This window comes from Tamandua tetradactyla, chromosome 19 (genome assembly GCF_023851605.1).
Source record: "Tamandua tetradactyla isolate mTamTet1 chromosome 19, mTamTet1.pri, whole genome shotgun sequence".
NCBI classification, from domain to species: Eukaryota; Metazoa; Chordata; class Mammalia; order Pilosa; family Myrmecophagidae; genus Tamandua; species Tamandua tetradactyla.
In genome coordinates this window covers 62,697,219-62,722,125 of record NC_135345.1, presented here as the reverse complement: position 1 = coordinate 62,722,125, position 24,907 = coordinate 62,697,219, and the positions used below count along the sequence as shown (strand labels likewise).

At 33.1% G+C, this 24,907-nt stretch overlaps 1 protein-coding gene across 15 annotated transcripts in view; it reads right to left on the bottom strand.

The window, feature by feature from the left end:
• ADGRL3 (adhesion G protein-coupled receptor L3) overlaps positions 1 to 24,907 on the bottom strand; it is an 841,123-nt gene that overhangs the window by 324,338 nt on the left and 491,878 nt on the right. For all 15 annotated transcript variants that reach the window (XM_077136976.1, XM_077136982.1, XM_077136975.1 and 12 more), the window contains one exon: positions 2,378 to 3,178. In XM_077136976.1, coding sequence (XP_076993091.1) covers positions 2,378 to 3,178 — 801 coding nt within the window. The remainder of the gene's footprint in view (positions 1 to 2,377; positions 3,179 to 24,907) is intronic.

The following is a 24,907-nucleotide window of genomic DNA, read 5'->3' as shown; positions in this document are numbered from 1 at the left end:
AAACTATCCGGCTGAAAATGTTAGTGCGGAATAAGATGAACAGTCCCTTTTAATGCTAATTGAAATTCTCATAGTCACACTTACAATGCATAAAATTTATTTCTATACATATTCTTTCTGCCTCTAAATTGCAAGTCCCTGCCAAAATACTAACTTTTTAATTTGAGCACTTATACATGAAAGTTTATACTTTTTTTACAAATTTATTACAGGTGAAAATCTCACATTGCAAAACAGTCAAGGCCTTATCATTTCTAAAATACAAAACAAAAGTGAAAACTGAATCTCCTTCAGCATTTGTGTCTAAAACTGTACTTTATCATTTCTCAGTGTTTTCTACTTCAAAATTATTACCAAATATTACACTAGCACATGTGAACAAGATGTTCCATATTTTAACTCCTCAACAAATAAAAAATAATTAAAAAAACAAATGAGTAATGTAATTTGCCTTACAATTATACAATTACCATAATTTATTGTATATATTGCATTACATATATTTATATTTATATATATTTATTGATGCATGTTAGAAATATTTTTTGTCAATTCTCTAAATACATGGGAGCTGTGGAACTAAGAATTTGCTTTAGTCCAACAAATCAAAATCTGTAATACTAATTAATTTTAACATATCAATTACTCAAAATAAAAATGCGTGTGCTTTCCATAAACAAAATTTGAAATATGTTACTTCCTCTTATGTACCGATTAATTTTAAAAGATGGTGTTATTATTTATTATTTCTTTTGAGGCAATTAGAAAGTGATTCACATTCTAATCAAGAAGCAAAAAAGGTTAAGAATCATTTATAAACAGGAGTTTTCACTGCCAAAATATAAATTTTGACTTTATAAATTTATATTTTTAAGTTATAAAATAATGAACTTTTTCATTAGAAAAATTTCATGTAGAATTCTTTAGATGATTCCTTCTTATTCACGTTTTCAGCTGAAGGGTGTAAATGGTTGAAAAGCCTTACCTGTAAAGAGGTGAGCCAGAGATTGTACTTGGTCTAGGAGATCATTTGAGGACTTAGTAAAGAGAAGTTGCTTTTGTTGCTGTTGCATGTTTAGGATTTTCTCTCCGCAAAAGGCAACTTAACATATCAGTATTACTTGCCATGGAAAGATTTGCTATCACTTTGACTGAGCCTCTCAGGGATTAGAGAAGATGCCACCTAATTTATCATTCTATTTGAATAAGAAGTGGAAAGCCACTCATTCATTCACTCATTCATTCATTCAATAGTTATTAAATCTTTATCATAAATATGCAAGACACTTAACTAATGTCTAAGAAAGCAAAAATAGTGGTCAGATGAAAACATAATAAAAAAAGGATGGGTAAGGCAAAGTCTTCGGCCATTAGGAACTTAGAATCCAGTTGAGTATTAAGATAGAGATATAATGAACTAAGTTAGAAATCAGAATGGCATGGCTTTAACAGCACTGCAGAAAATAAGCTATGTTAACATGTAAACACTGATTTTTTTTTTTGCATGGGCAGGCACCGGGAATCGACCCAGGTCTCTGGCATGGCAAGGGAGAACGCTGCCTGCTGAGCCACAGTGGCCCGCCCACAATTTGATTTGTAAATCAAATCAAATTTCTAGCAAATTTCAGGAATCAGTATCTTAGCTTTCCATTATATTTTAACTGAGGATAGTATTAAGAAATTAACTTTTTAAATAAGATTATTCTGCTCAGTTGTATAGTATAAGTAAAAATTTTTATAAAGCTATAACTGTTTATAAATTTTTCAGAAAGGAAAAGGACTCTTCTCGAGAATTGGAATTTACAGATTTTCTCAAGATCATTTATTGTCATTAGTAAAAAATGCAAACAAATACTTCTTCTGTATTTATTGCAGTCACTTTTCTGTATATTTCAATTAGGTGCATTCAAACTATGTGCACTCACACTGACAATGTTTCCAATAGGGGCAATCACCTAGCATGCTTTCAGGGACGTGGATGCTGAAGCATTATTTCAAGCTTAACCTGTGGCAGCTTTGAAGCAGAGAGCACTTCTGAGGGTATTTCACAATTAATTAGACAGAATGGGATTCTAGTTGAGCAAAGGTTTTGTGTGCTTCACTACACAGGGAACTAATCAGCTGATTATAAAATAAGCCCTTCAAGGAGGGACTCAAGATTGGAGACTAACTGCATTAAGGAAAGAGTCAGTTTCTTGTAGTTAAACTCTTTCGAGCAAAGAGTAATTAACAGCAATATTTTTGGTTGAAAAGACAACAAACAATTTTCAGGGACACTGACCACTGGGAAGAAAACAAAGGCTGATCAAAATGTGCAATGAACTTATGAGAACCAACTGTAAGTATTTCCCCTACCGTACCATCAAGACGAACTTACCTGATCTAGTATCCAGAGGTCCAAAATCCAAAGAGTATTTCACGACGTGATAGTTGTTCCATACGTAGAGGAGGTTGTCCCTGGGGTTGTAATCCACAGCTGCTATGTACTGGTATGAATTGGGAAAGGGTACATCCACCAAGCTATCCTTACTCTGCTCGGTGTTGTAAATGTAGTCGATCTTATTTCCTGTGGCCTCGTTGTCGTCATCCTCATATACAGATTTGACCACATACAGAATCCCACAAATCATAAAAGCGTTGGAAGCGGATCTTTTATCATACGCAGTATCCCACGTCCCTTCGATCCGTAGGGTGTAAGGGTTCAGTTGGCTGATGACAATTTTCCCGTTGTTTTGTTCTGTTGCATAGATTACCCAGAGCCCGTTCTCGTCCACTGCCAGGTCTATGTCCGATTTGCCTCCCCATCGGTAAGGGGAGGTATCATGGTAATTGGCATTGGCTATGATAGCCTCCCCACTCTTTATCCTGGTCCGCAAATCAAACTTCACTATGTTCCTGGTGCGCTCTTTGTTGAAGAACAAAGCTCCGTCGTACACTACAAAGCCTGTGCCGTCCACCCTGTGAGGGAGCTTGTAGGTCGTTGTTGGCCTTCCGGCAATGAAATCATCCTTGGATGAGTACTCAGTCAGGGTGTCTGTTCTGTAGGGGGTCCAGGGCATGTAATAAATCTTGTCAGAAGCCTGAAGAGGGTCTTTGCACCACGCCCCAGACTGGTGGTCAGACTCAAACAAATGCTCACTCTGGTACACTCCTTTTAGTAGTCCAGGACAAAGAAAAACTGTTGGAAGGGAAAGAATTCAGATAATAAATGCATTCATTTTAATATTTTGTCATATACATTTAATTTTCACCAAATGGAGTGCAACTCTAACAAGAGATACCCACCACCAATTAGTAATTTCTGCATTCTTCGGAGAACGGAAAGTATTCTTCCATATTCATCTTTTCTTACTTTTTCAAAATCATTTTGATTTCATTGGCTGATAAAATTTGTCTTTTAATGAGCAACTATCTTTTTCTGTTGTTTTTACCTTTTTAAGCATGAACTGCTATAACTTTTGGATGTATATATCCAGATGGGACATATATCTATGTATTCTATAGACTTAAAAAAATAAAAATGCTATACGCTATTGGTTTTTATTAATTTACTGAGAATCATCTGAATAAAAATGCTATTTCTATTCTGATAAAATTAGCTATTCAATTATTATCATTAAGAAACAGATAGAAATCCTATAGTAATTTAAAGAAATACAGAAAAAGAACAATCCTGTATTACAGGCCACGGAATCTTCTAGCAAAAAAGCTCTCTAAGCTGCTGCAACACACACAGAGCATGCGACCCACACAATTAAAAATGAGTGATGGATGGATATTGGAAGGAAAAAGAGAAAGGAAGAAAATGAAAGGAAAGGAGGAATAAGGAAAGAAGAAAAGGTGAAAGGTTACAGAGAGGAACCCAAGATCTAGATTTTAATCAGTTAAAAATGTCCTGTTAAATACAGTAGTATTGGAACTTAACAAAAATGCACCTTTTACTGTTACATGAGAAGAGCATTAAAAAAAGATTACTTGCTATAATATTTTGCTGCTCATACTTCAGAATGAAAATGGGCAGGGATCATCTGATTCACTTAAGTTTTAGTATGATTCAGTAGCATATCAAATGAGTGGTGGTAAAGTACACTTTGGTTGATTCATCTGTAATGAAGGGACTATAAAGCAATGTTTCCCAAAAGGCAGTCCTTGAAGCATATGCTTATAGTATAATTAGTGTTCGAAAAAAAAAATGGGGAGGGGGTCCTTTGCCACATAGGTTTGAGAAATGCCATATCAAGTAGAATTATGGCAGGATTCTAATATCTCATGTACATCAGTGAATTTCCATGACACAAGTGAGGAGGATGAGCACACTTCAGCAATTTTATCATAGAATCTACTTTCTACAGAAGCTTCTTAGGTATAGTGTTCCACTGAAACTGCAATGGGAAACATTGCTCCAATATTTTTGTAATGCAAACACACTGAAAAATAATCTTGAAGTCTGCTGTTAGGTTTGAAATGATTAGAAGGTGTACTGGGTGGAGATATTAGAAAATCACAAGGGATTTGCATACTAACCCATATTTTAATGATACGATTATTCTCTTGACATTAGTGATTAGCTATTTAATAGCAACTATAAGCATAGATTCAATGGAATGTTGGTAAGATGAAATTCAGCTAGGCTTTAGAGGTTATTTAAAAGGAAAACCAATTATGAGAACGCCAAAGTTTTACTTTAAGAAAAATAAAAATTGGGGGGAGATGTTGACTACCAAAATCTTCCATAGCAATGATAGAAGACTATCTTCAATGTATAATCAGTGATAACATGATGATTATAAGAATTTCTCAGGAATTTTGATATGATTGCCATCATTATAAAGGATGGGAATACACTGTTATCAAAATTCTATCTAATTTTCACGTGAACGTTAATAATCATCCTTTGCTTACTAAAATAATTTATTTTAGGTTATTTCAGAAAATCTTTTCATTTTCCCCAATAGATGACAAATTAAAGGAACTGGGGAAATCACACCAGAATGGTGACCAGAGGGGGGAAAACAATAAAATCTAAAGCAACCAATATCCATCACCACCTACTAGACTTTTAAGTAATTATCTAAAAGTAAGGAGAAATAAAATAAAATGCTGAAAATTGGACACTACTAAACTGCTTTAGGATAAAAGGATCAAACCAGCAATGGTCAGTATAAGAGATTCAAGTGAAGTTGAGCAGCAGAAGTAGTACATAAATATTCATAAAATAGATAAGAATTAATAACAAAATTATTTTAACTAAATGTTAAACTGTTAAATAACTTAGCCTATACATAGTATATAATTTATGAAAGGTATTTAATTACCTTTTTGTTCCACTTCTATTGGAGAGAGAGAAGTAAAGAGAGAAAGGAGAAAAGAGAATAGATTAATGGTACGGTATTGGCCAGGCACTTTTTATTCACCTCTTCCAAACTGAAAGTAAATAATAATTTATTTCACTCATACATGTTTTACTAAATATTATGCTTTTAAAAAACCATTTCTTTAGTACAATTATTTCTAAAAAACAACCAAATTACAAGCTTTACAATACAGTACAAACTTGGGGGAAAAGTAAGGCAAAAATTAATCAAGCTAAGATTGAACAAACACATCATTCCAAACTATAGGCATAGGAAATACAATATTCATAATAAGAGCACTAATATTTCCTTTTGAAAGGCAGGTCAGTAATTGTACACAGAAAACTTTCAAACAGTTTGGCCCATCTCACTTATAAAATATTATAGTTTAAACAACTATTTACATAATAGTCATGCTTTTCACCCATCTAAAGATTGATTTCTTCAGAAAACACTACTCTTCAAGTCATTTCTTAAGGTCTAAGATTTTCCATAGTTTTTCATCTTATGAGAAATGCACACCATAAGGCTACACATTAACAGAGAATTGCTCATCCTGAATAAATGGATTCAAAGTCTTTATTGAAGAAACTTCTCTCCTTCCTACTCATCAATATTTTATATTATTGTGGAAAAAGACTGCCTATAAGATAAATCTGTTATCATAAGGTCGATATCAATAATGAGCCACCAGCTCTGGCTTTTTCTGAAATTCCTGACTCTTTCAACATTCTTCTGTGAAAATAAATTGAGACCTTCAAACACATGATGTTTACGTATTTCTCAAATTAGATCCTACCTAGATTCTGAAGAGCAAGCCCATTCTGTTTACAGTTCTTAAGATACTGATCAACACAAAACACATCAGTGTAAAATTCTGGGAAACTGTAATGTATTTATGAAATTCATCAAGTGACATCTTCCTTAGCTTATAGACATTTACCTTAGAGATAATTTGCTTGTACCCTAACAATAAGAAAAAAGGGGCAAATCAGAGAACAATAAGTTTATAATACAAGCTTAAAAATCAGACATTACAACTGATGTAAAACTAAGCCAAATTAAATAACAAGATAAACTGAGATAGTAGGCACAATAAGTATATTTAAAGAGCCTAGAAGTGTCAAAATTAAACAAAAGACAAATACTGTTTCAGGTAATTTCATTTACATGAAATTTTTGTGCTTTGACCTAAAATCATATTTGTTCAATTATTGTTCATAAAACCACACACATTTCTCACCATTGACTTTTTTTGATAACTCAATATCACACATTTGAAGGAAACAATTGTATATATCAGAAGTTATGCTTAGAAATTGCAAATGGTATTGCATTTAGTTCCCTTGTTATACTAATTTTACAAATATTTTATTATTAAAAAGTCTAAAATTATTTTTGAAACTTTACTATTCTCTCATAATTAATCAACCTCAATTAATTTTACTGAGTAATTGCAACAGTCACTAGACCACGCTTCAATATAGATCAGTTAAAAGCTTTCTCTAAAAGATGCACTTGTGGTATGACAAGAATATTAACACATGGGTGCTCAGATTGACAACTAGAAGGTGCATAACTAATCCCCTGAAAAAAATTATTTAGTCAATAGTCTCAAAGTCTGGCCCTGAGGTCCATTCAAATGAAAACGGATACTGGGGGTGAGAAGTCATACTAAACTTGACATTTTTCAATTACTAACTTATAAAATAATTTCTAGAATTAAATTGACCCTGTGAGAGATATCTAGATATAAAACTTTCTGAGAATTATATATGGAGGTGTTTATATTCTAAAACATAAAACACAAATTCAGTCTTATTTTACATAGACCTCTTAGTTGTATTCTTGAGGGAAAAGGTGCTAACTTCTTTGTGCATGGTATTTCTCTCCTCAATAATGCCTAAGTAATTACTGGGAAGAAAGGATATGTGAATAAAAGGATGATAAGGTATCTAGCTCCTATGGTAAATACTAACATACATTTTATTTTTCTAAAGTCTTTCACCTCTATTACATCATTTATCATTAGGTGACATTTTGCTTTAAATGATCTGGGTTTGGTCTAATTTCAGAAAACTGACATAGCTGTAGTGTAAGAAAAGCTCTCCCCTTTATTATTTGTTTAGTTACTCAAAATTAAGATATCTGGGAATGCTCTGCTTTGGAAAAAAAATTATGGTCTTGCCCATGTCATCACTGCCTGTAGGTCATTTATTATTTTATTTTCTATTTTTAAAATCGAAGTAAAAAAAAAATCCTATAATTTAAGTTGAAACAAACACACACAAATCATACTCCCATAATGAACACTGGCCCAGCAAAACAATTTTTCATTGAAAAGCTGGGTAATATATAGGGCTGGTGGTTATTACAAATCATTATATTCTGATTCTAGAAGCTTCCCTCTCCCCACTCCTAAAATACACACACACAAATGCACAAACACACACACAAAACAAAAACTGCCCTGCATGGATACAAGAAACATGTTTACCACTGTATCCTTCACACCCACACAATGCCTGGCACATTATTACTCAGTGAACAGCTGACGCATTAATATATAATTGAACTAAAGGTGAATATTTCTGTTTCTTGGTATTTTAAGAATGCAGTAAGAAGAGAAAAGGTGGTGGAAGAAAATCTGCATTTCCTATAAAAAACAATATGTGCAATGCATTATCCACATAATGTCTTTGAGTATTTTAATAGATGGGGAAGAAAGTAAAATCTATGAACAGTCTGTATCTCCAACTCATTAAATATGAGACTGGGGGGGAATAAAGGAAAATAAATGAAATGGATATAGTCTTGAGGGTTATAGTAGCAAGGAATATTTTTTTGCTTATAACAACCTATAATGATCTAAAAACATGAGTTTAAAATACTCCCTTTTTTCCTCTCTATAATGAGATCATATATAAATGAATTATATGATGACATCTAACTGTGCTAGGCTCCCTTCAGCACCTTGTGTTTTCAGTCTAGTCTAATATCCTGAATTCTGACATTATAGTTGCCATTGTTTATTTCCAAATCCCTTTGTAACTAGTTTCTTTCCTTTCCTCTCTTCACTCTTAATCCACAAGTTATTTTTATTGTCCTTTCTACCTCTATAAATATGTTTATATATTTCCTTAAAATGATTTCATTGTTGTCCTTTGTCAAACTTAATGTCATAAACTGTATCCTGTGGTTAGAATACATGCTAAACTAAGAGCAATTTTATTCTGCATAAAAGGAAGAAGTGGAAAAAAAGTAAAATTCTCCTTATCCCTCAATGCTTCATAAAATAGATGAAATACACAGTTACGCTATTTTTAAGAAGACCAAGATGTCATTAGTTCTTTCCACATCTGCACCACATGCAGTATTTTTGAATTGCATTTGTTAATTAGAAAAAGTATGGATCAGAGCGCATATACATCCATTGCCACGCTTTTTCAGACAGCATTGCAAATTATAGAGAAACTAAGTTGTTGAGTGCCAAAAAATGTTAACTAAAAATTATGAAATAGTATCTAATTTTAATGAAACTTAAATGTTCTTTTCTTTTAAACTGTAAGTCATAAAACACCTTTTTTATATTCACAACTTAAATATTCCAAATGGGCTAAATGTTATAATCCAATGTTGCCTCTATATTTCTGTAATATATAAATTAAAAAAAACTAATGAAGAGCAAAAGATAGTTATAAAATATTAAATAATTCATGAACAAACGTGTTTTTCATGGAAATGTAGTACTTTATACCTTTATTTTCCTGGTTAAATATGACTTAGACTATTAAAATATATTTAGGTAGCCTTATCACACACCTGTTGGGCAGTTAGAGAGATGACAAAAAGTAAAATTAAGTAGTAAAATATCAATCGTGGATGAAAATTTGCTTGTACATCATCCCCAAGCAGTCATTTATAAGTGGATAATCAGAAGTTGACAATATTGCTTTATAAGTTAATAAAATGTTTACATAAGTCAGTTGATTTAATTATTCAAACAACATAATGATGTAGCATTATTTATTATTTCCATAGCAAAAGTGAGTCAACCAAATCCCAAAGGTTAAAGGATTTAACCATCATCAACATTGGCAGGTGGCTGAGTCCTGTCCTTTGTCTAATGGTCTACAATGGCTCTCACAGCCTGGAAATTGAACGAAACTTAGTATGATTGTTGTGCTTTCGTTCTCCATCTCCTCTGTCACCAAAGTCATATAGGAGCACACATAAGAGGAGATAAATAACGTACGTGGAAATTTCCTGAGGATAGGCACTGTGTCTGTTGTAATAATATCTAGCATTCATTAGGTGTCTACCAAGCATTGTGAATTGCACTGGAATTTTGCAAACAATGCTAATTTATGAATTACTAACATTACTAACCACATTATGTGGTAACTTTTCTCATACTCTCCATTTTTCAGTTGAGAAAACCTGAGACAAAACGATGTATGACTCAGGTTTCATGAATGGTAGAGTTGGAATTCAAATCCAAGTATTGATCTTATTCATTACTGTATGTCCTGTGCCAAGCACATAGAAAGAATTCAAGTAATATTTGTTGTTTCCATGCAATGGCTGAAATTGCACTGTGGTATTTTCAAAGGAAGGGATTGTACATACTTTTCAGTGCTATTTCCGCTTGAGACTACTGAGATACTGCACCTCTAGACAGACAATAAAATAATATAAACAGACACACACAAAAAATGGATTCCATATCCCATGGCCAAGGAAACAAGATTTCTCTTATCATCAGAAACAAACCTGTGCTAAATACCTCAGGCGCTGTTAATTCGCATTATTTTGAAATAGATAATATTCTCTTCTTCCATTTCACATTGGCTAATAAATTATAGAAACACTTCAGTAAATAGAAAAAAGCTCCTTGAAGTTCATTAGAATTTTTGGTATATTGCATATCAAAAATTGACAGACATCTGTCTCAGTAAATAAAGAGCTAATTCTTCATTTAATTAGAGCTGGAGTAATCTCTGCAGCTCGGCTTTTAAGTTGTGTTTTCCAAATAATACCCATGCATGAGTGAATAAAAGTGCTGCTCAAGCACCTTGTATTACAATGGCTTTGTATAATGTTTTTCCAAAATTATCACCTCTTAATGAATTTTATCCTGGAGTGTGTAGGCTGAAAATGTTAGTGATTCATAAAATGCTTTCACTAGCCACATTCTATTGTAAACATTTAGATACTATATCTACAGATGCTGCAGAAATTGAGACTACCTTTTATTCTGAATTAAATTTCCACTCCATTGATGGATTTGCAAGATCTTTCAAGCTGCTCATGCAGCTTTTAAAAAGAAAGCAGTGCTATTAGTAGGCTCTTTTGAGAATATTTAATAGCTTCTAGTAAAAATAGTAATCTTTCAAAGTTATTACGGGTAATATGTAAAGTCATTATACATTTGGTTCATCAAGAATGTAACTTGAAATGATGATTTGTCACCACTTTGTAATAACCACACAGTATTTACAATAGCTGAACAGAAAACAAAGGCAGAGTCACCTTAAAGTGTATAAGGCTTTATTTGCATATTTTAATATTATATCCACTGAATGCATTTGTTGAGCTCCTGTTATGTTAAGGCACTTGAGGCTGTGAATACAGAGACAAATGATACTAATAATATCTAACAGTTAGTGAACATTTCTCATATAAATTATCTCCTTATGGATCGTTTATTTAATCCTCAGAGAAACCTCATAAAATTGCTACTTCAATTATGAACATTTTACAGAGGAGGAACTGATTCCTGCCTTAGGGAAGCTTGCAGTCTAATAATTGGTGATTTTCATGTACTTATTTACAGATGACAAGCTACTTTAAAATGCTTTTAAAAGCCCCATGTAAAAGAGACAAGAATAGAATTGGATGGCTCAGGGAGGGGGTGGAGAATAGTCAAAGGAAGCTGACCTTAGAAAAGACACAACAATCTGATTAAAAGCAAACTTATTGTGGACAAGCCTATCCATTTGTTACTAAGAAATATATATTTTGACTGATTTCTGTTGCTAGGTTCTTTGCATCTAGCCCTAATCCCAGGCATACAAAAGATATTTTATACTTAATATTCATAGGGTTTTGGAGCTGAACGTTATATTAGATGTCATTTAGTCCCATCACTTATTTTACAAATGATAAAAATGAAACCAGAGAATGAATTTCACCAAATCATGGTTTTACTTTTTCAAAAGTATTAAAGTTAAATTATTAAATTTGATATTTTGATATCAAATATGATATTTTTTAATGACTTAACAAGTCTATGAATTGTGAGGGCAGAAACTGATGAGAAAAAATCAGAAGCTGTAAGAAGTCAAGTTATATTATTTTGGTAGAATTATAGCTAAACCGTGCATTGTTTTTTTCAGTCTACCCGGATACCTAACATTTTGTGACAACCTTGAAATCAACAGTTTCTACCACTTAAATATCATCACTTAATACAATAGAATGGGTCAACAAAAACCATATAGACATTCAGTGAGAAAAAAACTATACAGCATTCTGACGAATGGCCCAGGAATGCTGAGGAGCTACTACATACTCTAGCATTTTAAAAAAGTCTTACAAATTTCCCAGTCAATTGGCAATTGGGTTCAGTATCCAAGAAGCATAAATATTTTCTATTTAGTAATAACATGGTTAATAAAAACATGATTAAAATATAAATATGATTTCTAGAACTGAAAACAAGAATAAAATTTAAGAATTCATTGGTAGCAAAATATATGTCAATATATCCTATACATGCCAACTGAATCCTTTAGAAGGTAGCTTTAAAAGAACCTTGCTCAATCTGTTCTGCAACTACCTGTTGAAGAATGCTTTGAAAACTATTGTTTTTTTAAATTTTTTTGCTTTGCATATATTGTACAAATTGTACAATAAAAAAGGTTTAAAAAATAATAAAGATCCTTGCTCAGTTAGACATTGCTACCTATCATAACTTGCCAAACCCCAAACAAAACTATTCCAGCCAATCCTAAAGAACACCTAGGGCAATATATAAGATTCTACAAAGGTTCCATGTGCTAGGATAACTTTTCAGGAAACTACAACCTCCAGATGGATCCCTGAACCAGATAAGTCCTGAAGTGCAGAGGGGCCAGCCTCTCCAGAATATCAACTAGTTTCAATCCCCTATCCCATATTATCAACAGGAACTTCCAACATGAAAAATTTACAATGAGCATAGCCTAAATACCCCTAAAAAGTGGTAGGAAGATGAAAGGTGATGGTGGAGTTATAAGGGAGGTTTAACAAATGAGTATGATTGCTGAATCATTACACTGATATTTCTTTTAGTCTCTAGTATCCTAGAGCTGCTAGAAGAAAAACCTAAAATTGTAGAATCATAACCCATACAAGCTCTGCAATTTGTTCTACAACTAATTGTTGTGATATGCGTTGAAATTCATTTTCTTTTGTATACATATTCTTTTTCATACAAAAAGAAAAAAGTTGATTGTAATAATAAATGCACAGCTATAGCATGATATTATGAAAAGTATATAATTCCTTTTACCATATAAATACAAAAAATTAAATAAAATAAATGCAAAATTCTAAAAAACAAAAAAGCCAAAACTTTTTTTAAAAAAACAAGTTCATTAGACAAACTAGGAAAAACAAATCCTTGCCAATTCAGTTTTGGTGTTTGATGAAATTGGGATGTCAATAACAATCCATCTAGCATACATTTGATGTCTTTAGACTTAATACTGTAATTCTCCAAAATGGGTTTCTTATATATTTTTCCAAGTTTGCATTTTATTTCTCCTGTATGTTAACCCATATATTCTTCACAATGGTTATTTTTACCTCATATTATCTATACTTTATTCTTTTCTGAACTTTTGCTGTTTGTGTTGCCCTGTTAGGAATGTCTCACCCTAAGACATTAATCTTTCCCAGTTAAGCTAAAATCTTTCTTCAAGGTCTAAAAGTCATGTTTCAGTTCCTTGAACACTTCTTTAGTTACTGGAGCCCATATTCAGTGAACTGTTAATTTCAGCAAGGAAGGGAGGAGGGATAATAGTGATCTAGTCCAGGTGATGGCAAAAATATTCTGTAAGGGGTCAGATAGAAAATAATTTAAGTTTTGTGAGTCACCTACAGCCCTTATCACATTTTCTTTCTTTCCTTTTTTTTTTTTTATTTTTTTATTTTAACAATTCTTCAAATCAATAAAGGGCATTCCTAGCTGATGGGTCACACAAAAACAGCCTGTGGGTCATCTGTCCTTGGAGGCTATAATTCGCTGATCCCTGTTCTAATTCATTTCACTTATGCTGTCTCATCTGCCATTCTCCTGGCATGTCATCTTTGTAACTTCTCTCTGTCCTGCTTCTTGAAGCACTCGGGGGTTCTAGAAGGCAGAGAATCCTATGTCGTTCATCATGTCATTATCAGTTGCTATCAAAAAATCTTGTTATAAATGACATCCAGAAACGTTTGACAGCAACGTGTTTTTAAAGCCATGGGTAAAAACGACAAATCTTACAGATGGCAATGAATGTTTTACTTTTGTTTATTAGGCATATAATATCCTGCTTTAGATCCCACTTAGCTCTCTATATTGGAATTCATTAGGTCTTTCACTATCTATCTGTATAACTGCACATTGCAATTGCTAAAAAACTTTTACAGTCTCTGTAGAATTTCTCCTTATTGATATTAAGACAAGTTATTTTTGGTCCCATTTGTCTATAATTTACATTATGCCAGTCCATGTGCTGAGTGCTTTCCACCTATTATTTTTTAATCCTAACCACAATTCTGCTGAGTTTATTCTCACTACTATACAGTTGAGAAGACAGAGTATAGAGGTTATATATCTAGCAATTGGTAGAGCTGTTATTTGAAGTTCTGAGCCAACACTTTTAACTTAATGCTATAATTCCTGGCAAAGCTAATGATAATAACCAATATATATTGAGAGCTTATGTTTGCTAGATAATTTATGGTATTAAATAATTTACATGCATTACCTACCTAATACAACAAGACTATAAAGTAGACATAATTATTTTAATCTTGCAAAAGAAGCAGCTATGGTACAGATAAATTACATGAATAGTAAGTACAAACTCAGGTTTCAATGGCAGACCTTCTAACACCAGATCTCAAGTGCCAAACCACTATTCTTAAAGTGCTAGCTACTGTTGCTGAATAATTCCTTTGAGGGAGGATATACTGTTCTCAGCTATTTCTATTGCACTCTAAATATCACAAATGTTTTTACCACAAGCTTATATTTTATCTTGGCGTGTTCTCAAAACAAAATATCTAACTGTAATTTCAACAAGCAAAAACAAATGAAAAAATTTAAAGTTAGCCTTAATAACAGCAAAACATTATTAAATAAAAGTACTGCACTGATTTTTGTTAAAGAATCCCTTATCAGAATTATCTATTTAAAAATCTCTCTTCAGATATGATACTTTTCTTGGGCATCTTTTTGTCAGTGTCACATTCCAGACTCACAGGCACATGGAGCTCATCTGTAAAGCAAGGAGCCAGGATTTGACATAAATAAATAAAGTCTGATGGAGGTGGAAGAAATTCAGTGGTAGAAGAATTAAACATGCCAAAAAGAGGGTGGCACAAATAAAAATATCTGTTACTTTTCTCTTACTTGAAAGTAAAATACATTGTTATCATCTATGTACCTTGAATGCACGTGTAGAAGTAATAGTTTTTTATGAGATTTTCCTAGTTCTTTACTTCTTCAGTATCCATTAAAATCCATCCTCAACATTTCAGTTGCAAGAATCTACTGATCCAGCTAAATATAGTTCATTGGATCATAAATACTTTCTATTTTGTTTTCCACTCCTAATTTAGCTCTGCAATGTTGTAATATTTAATACAAGAATTATGTGCTTCTAAGTGGGGGGGGGGGCATATATTTTCCTTTTGGTTTTCCTGAGCTATTTATGTTTTTCCTTTGGGAAATACTAATAGAAGAAATAAATCTTCATTAAAACATAGTAAATTAGCTAGGTTAGATTTGAGAAGGAAATAAATAATAGACAACCCTTCAAATATACATAGTGTAGTACAACACCCAAAGCTAAGAAATGAAACTAAATGAGAACAAAAAGAAAAATAATATAGAGTGTACTTCCCCTCCCATTTCTTATAAATATTCAGCCAACAACTGTTAGGCAATTCACTAAATGCATTTTTTTGTTTGTTTTAGAAAAATATGTCAAAATTAGAGGAAAACAAGTTTCAGAGAATGAAACAAGTGTCCACATACTTTACAGTCAATTTAAACTAACAAGCACCCAACTGATTTTTTTTTCCACAAAAGTCATATACAGTCAGGTCATAAAAAGGGATGTAGTGGTGCTAACACTGAGAAAGGAACTACCCGCAATAAAATATTACTAGGTATAATTCTCTCACTTTTAAATGGAATGGAGTAAATGTCCCGTGAACAACAATAAAAATTTTAAAAGAGGTTGATTTTGAATAAACTAAATATTTTAAATTGCATATTCATAGGCATAACTATAAATCCTATATAAATACTACTGTTGCAGTTACCATACAAGGGTGACGTTTTTTAAATACAATTATAAAGACCTGGAAAATTTCAAATAGGAACTATATTTTCTCAGAAAATTTATTATTATGTGATGAGCTCTCAAGAGAAAAGAAAGTAAGCTCTTATATGCCTAGGAAGTATGTCTGTTGCTCACACCTCTGTCTCCAGCACCTAGAATTCAGTAGTTATTCAATAAGTATTTTAAACTTGTTAAATCAATACAAGGGGTCTTTATCTTAGACACTCCTAAAAAAATTGGTAAGATTTTACACATATTATCAAAGGAAAATAAAAATAACAAATAAAAAAATGCACGTGGATTTCATAATTGTTATGGTAATATAAATATTTTCCGACTATGAAGTTTAATAAATAATTTGAATTTTTTGGTTACCAACTACATACAAAAAAAAATGGAAACAACTAAAATAAACTTCACTTGGTCAGGTGAAGGTGCCTAGTTCTGTTGCTGTGGACAGGAGCCAATGGCATGTGAACCTCATCTGTAGTTGATTACATCTGTAATTGGCTAGAGGGCATGCCTGCTGCAATGAATGATGCTTGATTTAATTGATTGGTGCTTAAATGAGAGAGCTCAACACAGCACAGCCCAAGCAGCTCAGCATACCTCATCTCAGCACTCACAGCTCAGCCCAGGCCTTTGGAGATGCAGAAAAGAATCACCCTGGGGAAAACTGTTGGAACCCAGAGGCCAGCAGAGATTGCCCCATGCCTTCTCGTGTAAGAAAGAACCTCAGATGAAAGTTAGCTGCCTTTCCTCTGAAGAACTATACATTTTTAACTAAATAAGCCCCTTTTATTAAAAGTTAATCCATCTCTGGTGTGTGCATTCTGGCAGTTTTGGCAGACTAGAACACATGCTCTGTCCCCTCATCTACATTTTAAGATAGCCATCATTGTGCATAAAATAGGTTGCATTTAGGGGTATTTTCAAACAGGAAAGAATAAATAATTTTGAAACAAAAAGCATTTATAATAACATAGCCCAGAGTCATTGAGTGCTTACTCTATGGTAATTCTTCAAAGTAGGAGCTACATTATCATCATTTTATATGATGAGAAAGTGAGGGACAGAGAAATTTAAATTACTTGTTCAATACTACAAATCTAGTATGAAGTAGAGCTAAGATTTAGAAAAGAACCCAGCTCCAATGCCTGTTTGTGTTTGATGGATGATCCGCCATAGCCTCCCAAGAAGATTACAGATCAATTTACACTGAATAATTTTTCTCACTTAGGAAATGAACAAAATACATTGATATATCAAATATTAAGGTTTGATGAATAAGTTCAAATGTATGATGTGTTGAGTAAAATCTCTAGTTGAGAATTTTGAGTTGGTTTACTATATATACACATAAAAGTTATATGGCCTACGTAATCTGGTGTGTATTTCCAAAGAAATACTATACATGTTTGGAAACAGACTGTGGAGGCAAGCTATAGGCTCCTTAGATTTATGTGATGGCATCTTAGTAGCCACAAACAATGGCACCTTAACTCACAAGTCTTCTCTGAACATTAGTTCATCCATTATGCATGTAGCATTGATTCATCAGACCATGGTAAATTCTATAACCCTTGCACCTATCGATTTTAGAGAAGAAGAGAGATTGGTAACAAATGATAACTCTTTCACAATACAAGTTAAATCAAATATATATACTTTGAAAAGAAGAACAGATTATTAAGATAAACTAGGGTACAGTAGTGTTGGGAGAATGAATTTTTCTTTCTATAACTAAAAAACAATTTCTTCTACTGCTGTTAAAATTGATGTCTTAATATCATGTCTAAGTTAAGTTTATGCATCTGGAGGAATCAGCAGTCTTTTATGACTCTTCTTCCTCAGTTTAGTAGATTATATATTATCTATTTGAATTCAGGGCCATTAAATTCTTGCAAAGTGTTTACTACACTACACATATTATTGGTCCTGTCACTAAACAGTGCCCTCTTTCTCTTTTATAGCTAATGTAACATTTCTCCATGGCATCAATAGATTAAAGCATTTACTACCAGAAAAAGTGTGTGAAAATGGAGCAGACTCATTTTGCTACAAGTTAACTCAATAAATCTGTCCAATTTACTGATGTTCATTTTCATTTAAAATTGGTACCTATTTATCTTGCAAACTTTAAGTTGGAAGAAAAGATGGGTTACTTCTCTTCTTCTTCCCCATGAAAGCAATGCTACTTTGTTACTGTTAATAAATGGAAATTTAACAGGACCAAATCTATATTATAATATATCTATATACACTTGTGAATATTTAAAATATTTAATGAGGGGTACATCTGGCCTTGAAAACATTCTACCAATTGTTTCTAGAGCTCTACATCTTCTTTAAAATAAAAGGGGGCAGGATATCTTGACATTAATTGGTTGAATTTGACAACAAAAAATTGATGTCTTTCTCAAATTCACCACCAGAAAAGCCATTTAAAAAAGCTGGTTTGCTTCCATTTAGAAAAGTGAAAAGAAAATAAAGCAAATTTCATCCTGTGTTTTTAAGGTTTTATATGAGAGATAAACAAAATGTTGGTATCTGAATAAAAGCAACAACTATTTGCCAGTATTTCTCTTGATAGAATTATACAGGGGATTTTTTTTTTTTTTCACTTTCAATTCTTTTGTCTTTTCCAGGCCCCTATCTTCCACAGAAGATGGTTGTGGATATGGTTTATACAACTCATTCTCTGAAGACATTGCAACCAATTGGCCTAGCATGCTTTGCAGGTTTAAAGCTGTCCTGTACCCCAGAAAAGCATGCTCTTTAATCCTCATTCAACATTGTTGTGTGGGATCTTTTTTATTGTTTCCATGGAGATGTGACCCACACAACTGTGGGCAGTAACTTTTGATTAGATGGTTTCCATGGAGATGTGTCTCCACTCATTCAAGATGGGGTTGCTTACTGCAGTCCTTTAAAAGGAAACCATTTTGGATAAAGCCTTAGAGCCAACAGACCCCACACAACCAGAGACCTTTGGAGATGCAGAAGGAAAACGGCCCTGGGGAAGCCTTCGGAAATGAAGAGAGAAAACTAGCAGAAGTCACCATATACCTTCCCAGCTGAGAGAGAAACCCTGAACTTCATCGGCCTTTTCTTTGGAGTTAAGGTATCTTTCTCTGGATGCCTTAGGTTGGACATTTCTATGGCCCTAGGAATGTAAACTTGCAACTTAATAAATTCCCTTTTTAAAAGCTGTCCCGTTTCTGGTATATTGCATTCCAGCAGCTTTAACAATTAAAACACATGCAATGGTTTAAATAGATGCTCACAGATAATACAACCTGCTCGCTACCAGCTCTAAGTGACAATTACTGTTTCCAAGCTTATGACAATATAGTGGAAGAAAAATAATAAATGATTATTAAACCAGATCATGCCCATGACAGTTAAAATAGCTATACTATATTTGTAATCAACTCACAAGTGTACAATCTAAGATTGGATGAAGTGCCACATTTTTTTTTAGGAAGCTTGTAGTCACTACCTTTGTGCCCGAGAGCTTTCAGGAGAACTTGCTTTTGATTCTTGTTGCTGAAATGTATTGCCTTGGGAAACTGTGAAGTAAGACAAGCCTCCAAGTAGTATGGTAACAAGAAGTTTATGGTAATCAGATTATCAGAAAGTAGCAGAATCACAATAATGTTGGCCAACTGTTCCAAACATGAAAACCCTACCAGTAAGACTATAGCTACTCTTCAAGAAGATAGATATGTTAAATGCTAAAAGAGGTGGCAAGATGATTAACCTTGTATGAAATTTTCCAAATTTACAAATGGCCATGCAATATTTTCATCATAACAATAATTGTAATTAGGAAGTTAGCATTTACAAGATATTTATGGCTACTGAATCATTATATAGATATTCCTTTTTAACTTTCTGGTATATTAGAGTGAAATACCTGAATCTCTGAATTTCAAAGAAACACCTGAAATCTGAAAGTAATTCAGCTTCTTCGATTTCTGATAGTAACTGTGTAGTCTTTTTCTTGTGCCCTTGTGATTGTAAAAACCTTGTGACTGACCTTCCCTTGTACCCACTTATCCACTTTTTTTTTTTTACTTTAGTCTTATGATCACTAAAGACAGCCCCTAAAGTTTATTAATGAAGGGCCTTGGGTCAGTCTAAAACTATCCACCCAAGTCCAAAGTTATCTTGACAATATAAGCAGGATCTAACCAAAATAGGCCTGCTGACATGTACAGTAGCTCAGACTTTAACCTAGAAGTGACCTATACCTCTTTATAATACTAAAAATCATGCCATCATCATATTAAGGCTCATTTTCTTATATATGTTCTGTGATCAAGCATGTAATCAATCTGCAGCATACTCAATAATTAGATCACCTTTAACTACATCATCTGGAGGAACTGTGCTCATTATCCAAAAGTCTGCCCATCTTTTGATACGCTAAAACTATCAAAATTACTGAACTTTGGAGAGACACATTTTATGGTTGATAGGCCATCTGATCTCCTGCTGCACACCTAGCAATAAACTCTTTCTCTCTTTGAAACCCTGGTATCTCATGATTTGGTCATTTGAGCACATCAGTCAGAGAATCCATCTCCTTTGCTTGGTATCATAATAAAATAATAGTGTGTAGGTACTCATTGATTGCCTACGAATGTTTTGAGTACCAAAAACATATTACATTTTAATGTTCCCAAGTGGAGTACTGGCCTAGTTTGAGTACACTGAAAGTAGAGCCCGAGACAAGGATTTTGTTACAGGCAGTTTATTTGGGTGGTGAACCCAGGAATCAAATTTGAAGGAATAGATAATGTGATATAGAAAAGGAGAAAAAGTCAAAATAGGCCTGTAGTATCGGAGTTGCTGTTACTGGAAATAATGACCAAATTTTCCCAGATCTCTAAGAAATGTAAAAAATTCTTCCCAGAATTGTCCACCTGAAATACAGGAAGCTGGGGTAATCATCTCTGGCTCCTTTTCCTTGGTGCTTAAGGACAATCTTTAGCAGCATTAAATCCCTTGCACAAAAGTAGGTGGCTGGGGGGACAGTCAAGCAGCTACTGGTCTTGGGGAAGGCCTTAGGGCAGAATGCAGAAGATAAATAGAAGGTTTTCAGGTAAAAATTGGTTAGCTGGGGTAGGCTTGAGGATTAGAATACAGTATGTTTGCCAGAGGCATCTGCTAAATATGGGCTGGGTTGGGGTGTTAAAATAAACAGTGCAAGACCTTGATCTTTTATTTCTATTATTTCATAATACCATGTTTTATATTTAGCAGACATTTCAATTTTGGAAACTGCAAAAGATCTTAATCTCATGTTTTTGGCTTTTCTTTTTTTTTTACATGGCAGCTTTTATTCATTCTCCAATATATTAAAAACACTACTGCAATATTACTAGCTTATTTTTGTCACATCCTTTCCACTTACATGAAGTTGAGAGTGAAAAGTTCAGAAAAGAATGGTGGTAAGAGGTCTAAAATTTCACATCCCATAGAACTCCTGCTACAGGAAGAAAAGGGGAAAAATAGAACTTGTTGTGCCTGATTCTGTATTGTCATGTCAATCCTGGCAATAGAGAATGAGATAAAGATCCATTACTTAGATCACATATCCTGAGTTCACAAGCAGCTAAGGCACACTGATGAGATCGGGGCTTTGGCAGAAGTCATTTTTATCCATCTTCATTTTAGGCTATAACACTCATTTAAATTCAGTCCTTGGATAGTCCTTCCTATTTTGATAAGACGAAGTATATTTTGATAGCCCTCTATCATAAGAAACTATTAAAATATTCCCTACTTAAAATGACTGTTCATTTTTCTGGGCTCATATTTCTTAGCATTTTAAAATACAGCATAGAAAGGAACTTTGAAAAATCACTTTTGGTTCAATTGTTAAAAGGAGTCCAGAATTCTTGAATAAAAAATTTTAAAAGATGGGGAATGCTTGTAATTTCAAATCAGATATTTTCAATTACTAACTTACATATAAGAAAAATAAGCCCCTGCAACTTTTTTTTTTTTTAACATGGGCAGAATATGTTTTGTTTTTTTTTTTAACACTGGAAATTGAACCCAGGTCTATGGCATGGCAGGCGAGAACTCTGCCACTGAGCCACCATTGCCTGCCCGCTCCTATAACTTCTATGATTCTGAGAGAACATCGTTTAAAACTAGAAGTAGATCAAGGTCAATTAATTTAACATGCTAAGGTAGTACGTAACTCAAAATATTTATAAGCAACTTAAAGGCAAAAGAATGTAAGCTTTGGTGAGCACTGTGTGCACAATATTTGTGATTGATAAAAATTAATGAAGTGAATGATGATTTGATAAGAACAAATTTATAGATGGAGGAAGAACATACAGAAAAAATAAAATGAGTACACTCAGTGCTCACCATGTAAGCACAACTAGTTCCAAAACATTTTCTCATTGGAGGAAATGAGCATAAGCACCCTTAACTGCTGGTATCCTCTATAAAAATGCACTACTTATTAGTGAAAAAGTAGGCTCCAGCATCAAGCTAAAGATATAGGAATGCACATTCATGTACTTAAAGACTATAATGTTTTACAATTTTTTTTCCTGTAATATACAGTGTACTTGACATGAGCTGCAAAATTGTCCTCATCATTTTCCAGGTATTCTAGGTATTATGCAACCCAGAAACTCAGGTTAATCTAACAGAGGATCTTCATATGATGGCCATTTTTATATAAAAAGAGTAATTTTTAATTAAAGTAACACATTTCAAGGCAGAAATACAGATCTTAAGTTTATTCAGAGGAATGATCTACAACCGGAGGCAAAAGGAGCCAAGCGTCACAGTTAAGAAAAAGGCATCACCTGTCTACTGCAGATGGCATTCATCGCGAATTTAAATGCTTCACAAAAGTGTGCACACACAGTAATATCAGCTATAATTGTACGGACTATAAGTAAAAATGTGTGAGGATTATATGGTAGTGACTTAAATGCTTTAATTTTTAAACTCTATTTAATTGAGTGATTTGTATATACTTGGTATTGCACTAAGCACTTATATACAACTTGCCTTCTATTCCTCTTATAGGTATTTCATGTGGTAGATGAGGAACCTGGGGCTTGCTGGAATGAATAATCCAAGGTCACCTAGTTCACAATTAATAGGGTTGGGATTTTAATCCAGATTTGTAAGTTTCCTAAACCTGTACTCTAACCCAAATTCTTTATTGTTATTTGCATATTTAAGAGAGCATAGAATGAAATGCAAATTTAAAACAATAATGCATATACATAAATTCCCAAACATGTTTTTTCCTGTGCAAAACCAATGATAGTCTAATTAATTACTTGAAACAGTGGCATGTATTATTACTTCTAAAACCATACTATTATAACAAAAACTCTGACTTTGGTAACTGCTTTGCATACCCTTTATGTAGAAGGAACTCAAAACTGAAAATTAAATATCATCTATAACTAGTGCAGTAAAATACATTCTCCTACCAAAAGTGCAACAGGCAAACAGTATTTGGTCACATTGTCTGAGAATGCTGAAAGCAGTGCTACAAAATGTGTTCTATTTGAAAAGCAATCCCTGACATAAGAAGAAGTTATAAAATTGTGTTTATAATTAGATCATTGAGATCTTGAGATTTGTCTTCCCCTAGAAACAATGACTACCTGTTGGTTACTTTCCCGGACAGTGTATAAATTCATTAGGTACCACAAATGCCTCACAGGTGTGCTGCCAAATTTTAATAAATGGGCACAATGTATTGGTAATACTACTGAAAAGCATATTGTCTGCTAGATGGAATGTTAAATAAGTACAAAAGTCTCCACTTTGTTGGCTTATTATAAGGCTTAAATAGTGACTGAAACAGAGTAGATGTTAAATAACTAACAGGTTTTATTATTATTATTGTCTATAAAATTATTAACATGACAGGAGGATCAAAATAAGAAAATACAGCATTTACCTTCATGTAATTTACAATTTTGCTAAATGTATGACTTTTAGTCAGGGAATAATTAGAAAATTAAATACATGAGACACTTAGGTAACAAAAAAACATAAAATAAAGCATAAATTAAAAATTTTAATAAACCAAATTTACAAGGCAGATATGATGTATTGTGAGTGGTGCAATAACTAGATCATTATTACCAACAAGAAATGTTAGATAGGGCTTAAGAAGAAAGTTTAAAACAGTCAAAAAATGGAATAGGTGATCTTGAAACTTTGAACAATTTTTATTTATAAATACAAAAACATATAAATAGAAAATATCATGTACCTCTGAATTTTTCATTGACTTTCTTTTTCCCACTTCAAATATATTTATATTTAAATATATATATATGCGTGATTCTAAATTTTCAACTTGAAAATTTGTATTAAAAAAAAAAGACCCCAAGACTTAAAACAACCAGTATCTGAGGAAAAAAAGTACTTTAAAAACCTTCTTAAAAAATATTAAGAGGAATCAAAGCTTTCTTGCTAGTAATATAGAAAACAACAGCAACTGCAATTAGAGAAAGGTATTTGAAAAGGTAAGATTCATGACTTTGATACATTTTGATACATTACTCACAATGAGACACTTTGTAATGGCTCCAAATCCCTCTACATCCCAAATGACACTTACTGTTGGCACAGTGGCTACTTTCTTCCAGTGCCAGGGTAAATTCACATGATATTTTTCATGAATAAACATGAAAATGTCAGCAAGACTAAACAAAAGGGAGATGGCAAGTTTGGAAATAAGCCAATAACTCTGGACCAAATAACCCGTGAATTTCAGAAGGGAACGTCTGAAATTTGGGTAAGGTTAATGCATCATTCTGGGTTAAATTATACATCCCAAAAGAAGGGAAAAAATAAAAGTAAGAGAAGGTGACCCACACTGAGTTTGAAATAATTTAATACAAGCCAGAAGCCTCCGCAGTGCTTATGGGAGGATCCTGT